The sequence below is a fragment of the Mesoplodon densirostris genome, chromosome 17 (assembly GCF_025265405.1).
Source record: "Mesoplodon densirostris isolate mMesDen1 chromosome 17, mMesDen1 primary haplotype, whole genome shotgun sequence".
NCBI classification, from domain to species: domain Eukaryota; kingdom Metazoa; phylum Chordata; class Mammalia; order Artiodactyla; family Ziphiidae; genus Mesoplodon; species Mesoplodon densirostris.
Window position 1 is genome coordinate 30,490,424 of NC_082677.1, and position 8,942 is coordinate 30,499,365.

The following is an 8,942-nucleotide window of genomic DNA, read 5'->3' on the forward strand; positions in this document are numbered from 1 at the left end:
GCAGGTAGAATGGCATTTCACAACTGAGGTAAATTCTGGAAGCCAGATCAGCAGTACATACACCTAAAAATATATACATTTCTCTCATAGTATTTTTATTCCATGAACTATGTTTCTAAATTATGATTTCTTATGACCAATTATTAGGAAATATTTTAAGTTCCTGGAGTCCAGTACCAAGTGTTTTATCATTATATCACTGCCAACACGTGAACAAGCATACTCATGAAATGAGCATATTGTAACAAGATATGTGATCTTACATTAAAAAATAAAAGAAGCAAAAACATATCCCACATCTGTGTATTTCTATATCAGTTATTTGATTAGTAGAACAGCCTAGATCACTGTGCACAAGTGAGAAACATGGGAAATACAAGGCAATAGATGAAAGATCACTTGGCTAAATAAAGTGATTGTACTCTGATGCCACATTTTCCCTTACCCTTCTCTTTTCTTTCCTGAATAAGGGATACACCAAAGTTATTAAAAATTGTGCTAAAATTAAGCCTGGCGGTCATGTGAATACTAGCAGAAGAAAAAGCATGTGATAAAATTATAACATTAGAATACTTGTTTCTTTTTTTTCCCCGACACAGAGAAAGACATTTGAGACAACTTTCCAACACTGTCTCTAGAAGTAATATTGAAAGTGAAATTTTTACCCCCTCATAGTCAGAGTGAAATCAGAAGGTTTATTTTTAACTAATATGCTAGTAAATGAGACATAGAAATAAAAAATGGAAATAATTTGAATGAGTATAGATTGTCATTTATATGGAATGACTCACCCTATCATCATAACAAGTGTAAGGGGTTTATAGGATGGTAAAGGGAAGTAAGTGAATAATCATCAACATTGCCAAAAAAGGAGAGAACTGTATGTGGTAGAAAACTGTCAGTTTGCAGGATGTTATGAATTATGTCAATTTACTGAAGAAACATTTTATTAGAGGTTTGTTGGACTGTATTCTGATGAGATTTCTATTTTAGTATTGTTTTTTTCTCTGATATGTTAGAATATATTTGGATTAATTGTAATTTGCTGTGCTCATAGAGAAGTTTGTGTACATGTGTAAAATTGTGTGTGTGTTTGTGTGTGCACTGAAGAAAGAAAAAGGCAGTGAAGCAAGCTGTGGTTACATCATTAAAACCTTTCAGTAGAAAACTGGCATACACGAACTGTCAGTCTAAGGTCCTGGCTTGTCATTGTTTACTGGTAGATAATCTGTGATGGGCGTCAACTTCAAGTTCTGTAGAGTTAATCTCCAAAACATATGGGCCAGCCATAAATATAGATGGGTGCCAGCTCTCTGCTTTCCCAGACAGTTAATTAGGTGTTATGAAAGCTTACATTGGTGAAAGAAGGTAAAGTAGAAATACGAAAGAAAAGTGAGAACAAATAAAAAATGAACTTCATTTATAGAGCTGTCTACTTGGAAACAACTCCAATTTTAAGGTGCTGTTAGAAACAGGAGCAACCACGACACTAACAGAAGAGCACTATTCCTATTTAAAGCTATTTACAGAGCTGAAATAAAACCATTTTGTTGACAGTCGTAAAGCACAGAAAACTCTCTCAAATAGCCTTCCCCTCAGCCACAGCAATTTAGAACTTCCTCACTGATGTTCTGATTAATGGAGTTTTGTTTTCAGATTTCTACGACACAGATATCTATTTCTTCATTATAAAAATTAAATCAGATGCATATTTGAAACTCTTATTCTAGAAATAATATGCATGTTTTCAGATTTACAGATATGTGGGCTCTGGAGGAAACAGGCAATGAAACTAAGGGGAGGAAATCCTTTTATGTTTTCTAATATTTCCCTAAGTGTTAACAAATTAGTTGCTAAGTATCTCTCTTTGGGTTATGTGGTATAGTGCTTTGAAGACAGGGAAAATAAGCTTATCTTTTGATTTGTGATAAATTCCTTCCTGAGAGTGAGACAGACTGTAGTAAAGACATAGATTTACTCTAAAGAAATTTCATGACCTGGCTCCTCGAACTGTGTTTCCTCTGCAGTGAACAGTTCCGAGTCACAACACGCAAGGGTTTTCCCCTGACTTTTCCCAAAATAGCTATGTTCAATAGAGGCCCCTTAATCTTTGTTAAGGGTTTAAATAGTGGTTTGATGGTTTAAATAGTGTTTTGATGGTTTAAATAGTGTTTTGACTTCAAATTTTAATCTTTTACATTGTAATTATTGGCACCTCTTACCCATCTTGAAAAGACTGTGTACTCTTCGTGATGTAGTGACATTACAAGGTTAAAATCACATTGTGGACATTAAGTTCTGGTAACCTTTGTGGAAGATCACTAAAATCCAATAATTTGGGAACAGATAATTTGATGTTTTACCTAAATATTGTTTTTCCTCATATATATGTAACTTTCACAATGCCTGTTCCTTTGAAGGTATATTTTGGCAAAAAATGTTTGCTTGCTTAATATCTTTAAGTTATTAAACAGTATAATCTAGGTTACAAAAAAGAGAGAGAGCTTTCAGATTTCTTGGCTAATATGAATTTGCAGATTTCATACATCTTTATGCCTAAATCAACTTGAATTATATAAAATTCTAAAATCAGTAGTCAAGTTGTTTATCCAGTCAGAGGTTTCACACTCATAGTTGAAGGGCATAGGGAAATATTAAAATGTTGTTTATTGGTGATCTTAAATAAAAAGATTTATACATACATGTAAATTATATACAAGGTTTTATATTCATAAATATATTTATATATATGTTTTATATATATCTGCTATCCTTTATATTACAAATATATAACTTTCCTGTGTGTTTTATTCATTCATCTATATTTCTCTTATGGTAGTTACTGATTTTTAATTTTCAAGAATGCATTGGACATGCATTTGAGTTTTTAAATTTTGTTTGGACTATTTCCTGGAGAAAGCTCAATTTTATTACACACATGCAAATAAAGATCTATGTGTGTGTGTGTGTGTGTGTGTGTGTGTGTGTGTGTGCGTGCATGTATAAGTTATGGTGGCAGCTGAACTGCAAGTACTTACAGTAATTTGAGTGGCTATATCTTTTGAAAAATATCATATAAATTAAGAAGTAAAATTGAACTAATTAAGATGACTGTGTTTAGATCCCTCCCCTTGGGAGCTTTTATAATAGTCAGATGTGACTATAGTAGTATAGAAAATGATTCTTAATGTTAAACAAGTATTTAAATTTCTGATTGTCACATGATCCTTCAGGGAATTTTACACTTAAAATATTAGACACTGTAAACTTTCTCTATAGACAGAACTGCTCAGATTTCTAGCTGTCAGACTTCAGAGTTGTTTTCACTTTGCAATATAAATATGCTTATCTCTCAGTTTCTCTCATCTATATACCATTTGGATTATCCCATCTTTCTTGGCAAGGGGTGCAGTCTGTGAAAAGGTTACCATGTTATACTAAGGAAAGGACAAAAATAAGGTAAATAATTTCTTTGTAATCCCAGATTGGTCCAGAAGAAAAAATGAATCTTGTGTCAAGCGTCTCTAAATTTGTTTTCTGTCCAGGATCCCTAAATTTGTTTTTAGATACAAATATCTAATCTATGCAAATAGTGGCTGTCTGTGTAATTTTCTTCTTTTTCATTTTTATAGTTCATAATTCAACATATCTGTTCCGGGATTCGTTTTCCCTAAGGTACAGAAAGAAGCTAGTATTTACCTAGGGATTTACCTAGGGATTGAGAAAATCCTCCACACTATTATCCTTTATTATACACACTTAGTTTATGGAGTGGATTATTAAAAATATAATAGAAGGTGCACATAGCAGAAATCCTCCCAATATGACTCCCCTTGCTTTAAGCCCCTCCTCCTTCCCTCCTTCCCTCTCTCCCCTCACTTTGCTTTTCTTCTTCCCTCTCTTTTTCTTTCATTTTTTCAATTTTGTCTACGTTTTTAGTCTAGCTAGTAATTCATTATGTACTACCTATGTCTCTTTTATGTGTCTACCTACTCATCTATTTATTTATGTCACTTCAGAAATAATTCTACTCTCTCAAAAATTCTTATTTGACCCTTGGCAGTTATAGTTCATTTTATGTTCTTAGTTTCTGCAGCTTGTACTGAAGGGTCCATTTGATTTTCTTCACTGTCTGTGAACTGCTGCTGTCAAAATTACAGTCTAATCACAAGGTGAACAGCATATACTGTGTCATAATCAATACTCAAAATTTGCTCCCTAGGATGTGACATGAAGTCAAGTAAAAAAAGCTGCAGAGTTTCAGTAGTGAAGTGCAAACAATAATTTTATGTTGATGGTTTCAAATTCAAGGTCAATTTACACTTTCATAAATCTGCATTATTCTGTCCTGTTCACTCTATTCTTAAATTCATATTGAATTCATTCAAAGCTGGGCTTTCGAAATTGCTGAAATTGAAGCCAGTCAATATTGAAAAATAAAATTATGTTAGTGTCTTTCAAAGAGAGTGTATGAGTTGTAAATGAAGTTTTTAAAAATCACAAATCTAAAAGATACAAAAATATTACCAAGTGAAATGGATAGTAAAGTTTTCTACTGTATTTTTGAAGGATAAGATTAGTTGAATGAAATGATATGTATTATTTTTTTCTCACACTTACTGACACAGGCATAATATTGAAGATTCACTTTCAGAATAGGTAATGAAAACAGATACCTGATATTAAACTTTCCTGATATCCTGTTGTTTAAATTCTGCTCTACTTTAAATCTGCACAGGGAGGCTTCAAGAAAATTTTACATGCCTAGATTCTTCTGCTTCTGTTTGTTTCCATCTGTCTGACAACCTTTCAAATCATAGACAGTATTTGAGTCTGAGTAGATAGTTCAGTTTGAGACTACATTTCAGCATTCTTGCCTGCATTACATAATAAACTTAACATATTTTATTCACTCCTAGGTAAATATATGTTTAAAAGCAAGACAAAATTAAAATAGAGACAAGCCACCTAGATACTTCTTTTTAACATTTCAAGTGTGAATAATGATACATGCTATGAAATACCACAGAATTTTTGTTCTGTCAAAACACCATTTTGATTCTTTTCTAAAAGAGTTTAGTTTCATAGGAAATTATTTTATCCTAAAACCTTTTGAGATAATTAAGGTGTGGTTTATTTTTTTTTTTTCTTTTTGGATAAGGAATTTTTTGTGTGCTTCAAGTACAAAATCAGATTTTGTACATGACCTTGAAAAGTAACTGTATAAATTTATCAGCACTATTAAATTTGCTGCTTTTTCCCTTGCACACAGGACATTATACATTATGGAGATCCTCTCGCACCAATTAAATGCCAATCCCAAGGGTTCCCAAATGAGTAGGGAATTCTATTCCTATCACATAGAGTTAAACTGTAAATATCCTCTCCTGAAAAAAATGTCCCTGATTTAAAAAGGATCATTAAATATAAGGAAGACAACGATTTGTAGATGAAAGGGTCAACTAGGAAGATGTAGTTCAAAGTTATCTTTTAAAATACTGAGTTCATGGACATATGCAGTTTTGTCATAATGAAGGAATTTTCTTTCATATTTTCTTGTTCAGCATCTTTGAAATAGTGATCGTTAAACAGTACTTTATTTAGATTATCTACATGCTTATCACAAAAGAGAGAAGCAAACATTCTCACAGAAATCATTATCATTTAGAATTGAAATCATGATTTGCCATTCATTCTGAACTATATCTGTTGAAAAAATACATTTTCACCTACTTACACCAAAAACAAAAAGCTGAAGTGAAGAAAACTGATTACATGATCCACAAGCAAATCTACTACAATAACAATGTGCACTTTTTGACAAGCTTATTCATAACACGTTCAGATAGAAAATTCCATTTGCTACTCTTCAGTAGGAAAAGCAGGCTTTTAAAGGAAAACTTTATTTCATGACTGTCACCAAAATAACAATTACAAGCAAAATAGGGATAAAACATTTTTAAAAAATAGCAGCTTAGGACTAGTTATGGAAGTTTGTGATTCAGTTTTTGCACTGTTATTTGATTTCAAAAATTAAACCTGGTAATCCTTTTTGAAGTTCCCTGTTTCCAGGATGGGTTATACAGAACAAAGACTAACTGATATCCCCAGATTAGTTCACAGTGATATTCTACTCTACTTAGAATGATTCTCCAGTGGCCACTTTTTACTTCTTCCCAGGTTATGGGAATTCGTTAATACCTAGAGAATAGACTTAAATAAAACCGTTGTCTCAACCAGCAGGTTTATGCAACCATCCTGAAATGTTTTAATTATTGTTTTCTTTTCCTTTTTAATTTAGAGACCAGCGGTCAAGCAAACCCAGGGAGAGCTGATCGCAGCCTTTGTAGAACTGTAAAGGAAACCCTAATGATTGGATTTGCTGTCCTCTCTTTTGTTTTGCAGAACCAGAAGAGTGTGTTAATTGCACAGATGAATGCCGAGTGCTTGGTCATTCTGACAGGTGTTGGATGCCACAGTTCCCTGCAACCAATCAGGCTGAAAACGCAGATTACCGCACAAATCTCTTTGTACCCACAGTTGAAGCTAATGTTGAGACTGAGACTTACGAAACTGTGAATCCCACTGGGAAAAAGACTTTTTGTACATTTGGAAAAGACAAGCGAGAGCACACGATTCTCATTGCCAATGTGAAACCTTATTTAAAAGCCAAACGTGCCCTGAGCCCTCTCCTCCAAGAGGTCCCCTCAGCATCAAGCAGCCCAACCAAGGCATGCATCGAGCCTTGCACCTCAACGAAAGGCTCCCTGGATGGTTGTGAAGCAAAGCCAGGAGCTCTGGCCGAGGCGAGCAGCCAGTACTTGCCCACTAACAGTCAGTATCTGTCCCCTAGCAAGCAACCGAGAGACCCTCCCTTCCTGGCTTCTGACCAGATGGCAAGGGTCTTCGCCGATGTGCATTCAAGAGCCAGCCGGGATTCCAGTGAGATGGGTGCTGTCCTGGAGCAGCTTGACCACTCCAACAGGGATCTGGCCAGAGAGCCGGTGGATGCAGAGGAAGTCGTGAGAGAAATCGACAAGCTTCTGCAGGACTGCCGGGGAAATGACTCTGTGGCTGTGAGAAAGTGAAAAAAAAAAAAAAAAAGCATTGGCATTTTCTTGTCTCTTCTGTTGATTTAAAAATGACCCCTCCTGGTGAAAACCCCATTTTACAGGGATAAAGAAAGACCGATGCTGCTTTAAGGCTTTTAGTGAACATCTGAAGTGCCCACAAGTATGTTCTTTTCAGTGCTGTTCCTTTTTCAGAAATAACAATGGCTTTGTTTTGACCAAACTTATATTAGGACAGAATTAACGATGTTCAAAGAGAAAAGAAAAACAGAGAAGAAAAAGGAGAGAAGAAAAAGGAGTATGAGGAGGCGAGTTACCTTGTGACAATCTGTTAGGAAGGTATGCAGTGTGAGAATGGAAGTTGTTTTCTCATTGCCCTAAGACTGTCCTCCGTGATTTATTCTGACGTAACTCTTTACCTATAAACCCCATACAAAGCAGGGTCATAATTTGTGATCTGTGGTAGAATTTCTAGCAGTCACCACAGGCTTCTACTGAAAGTCCTGAAAAGACCTTGCAGTAGTCCAAGCTACACCAAACATTAACACATATTTGTGGTAAACATTTCTGTATAAAGTTACCTGCCACACATAGAAACACGGAAAACATTCCATATCATTAGTCAAAAAAAAAAAATTAAAAACTGACTCATTTGTAAAACAACTCATATCGTATAAAAGTTCAATGTAAAAAGGTATAGTCCATTTTGTCCTGCACACATGTAGACTAATTCATTTCATGAAAGGAGAAGAAAATTTAAAGGTTTAAAATGCCTCTTTAGCATTTTAGTGTCCAACAAACGTATAAATAATGATGGATATGTTTTAAATTTGACCTATAAAAATTCTGAAAAATAGTTACCATTGAGTAATGATATTCAGAGACAATTAACATGAATGATATGTTTTATTCATTTGTGGACACTAAAATAGCTCAGGAAAGCAAAAACGTCTTAGACATACACAAATCACATGACCATTTAAATGTGCAAATGTAAGAAGATTCAATGTGTTTACATCAAATGACATATTTTTATTGATTTATTACAGATTCAGTGCATATGAGCCAAATTGTTGAGTGTATAAGAGCTATATTGTGTATTTTATTAAATTAATATATAGTTGTGTTGCAAAAATATTTGGGCTTATATTGTAAATGGCAAGTGTTGCCTTGGTAGCTGTCGAACTCTATGAGTTTTGTTTTTTCCTGCTTCCATTTCCCCATGGAGTGTTGGAAGCAGTGCCTCAGAGCAAAGTCTCTTGTTTAATGTAGAGTCTACCAAGTACTACAGTACATAATCTGTTCAAAATGTGTTTGAGTGAGCTGATGGAGATAACTGAAAGGTCAAAAAATACATCTGTCAGTCATGGCTATGTGCAAGTCCTTCATGGGAGCGTTTATTAAAGTCATGCTAAATTACAAGAATTACATTTGTACCAATACCTGAAACTTCTTCATGTTTTTTCAATAGCATAGAGCTGCTGCCTATGTAGATATCATATTGTTGATTAGTTCTCAAAAGTATCTTAAATGGTTCAAGATGTGTGTTCCCATTATATTTCAAAACCATGCAAAATGCTTTAATGAATGTGTGGTACCACCACTGGTTACTTGCATTGTATAGTGTTTTACAAGAGGTCTGGGTCTTAACAAAAAGTTTGCCTTTTTTTCCCATGCTCTTCTGTCTCTTTTTATTGGTGTCCCTTGAGAACAGTACACCGTCTATTCCTTCATTTTGTTGCACCTTTCCTTGTGACATTTAACATGTTTCAAACTTACTTCCATATGAGGCTAGGAAACCTCGAATTTCAGGAATTGGGAAAAATAAAATTAGCACTTGCAGAAGTAGCAGTAGATGGGAAAATGCCTTGA

General features: G+C 34.4%; 1 protein-coding gene across 1 annotated transcript in view; it reads left to right on the forward strand.

Moving 5' to 3' along the window:
* Nucleotides 1–7,088, forward strand: part of PCDH17 (protocadherin 17) — a 100,627-nt gene extending 93,539 nt beyond the window's left edge. Inside the window, exon 4 of the mRNA XM_060080150.1 lies at nt 6,406–7,088. Within this exon, the coding sequence (XP_059936133.1) occupies nt 6,406–7,088 (683 nt within the window). The remainder of the gene's footprint in view (nt 1–6,405) is intronic.
* The last annotated feature ends 1,854 nt before the right edge of the window (nt 7,089–8,942 follow it).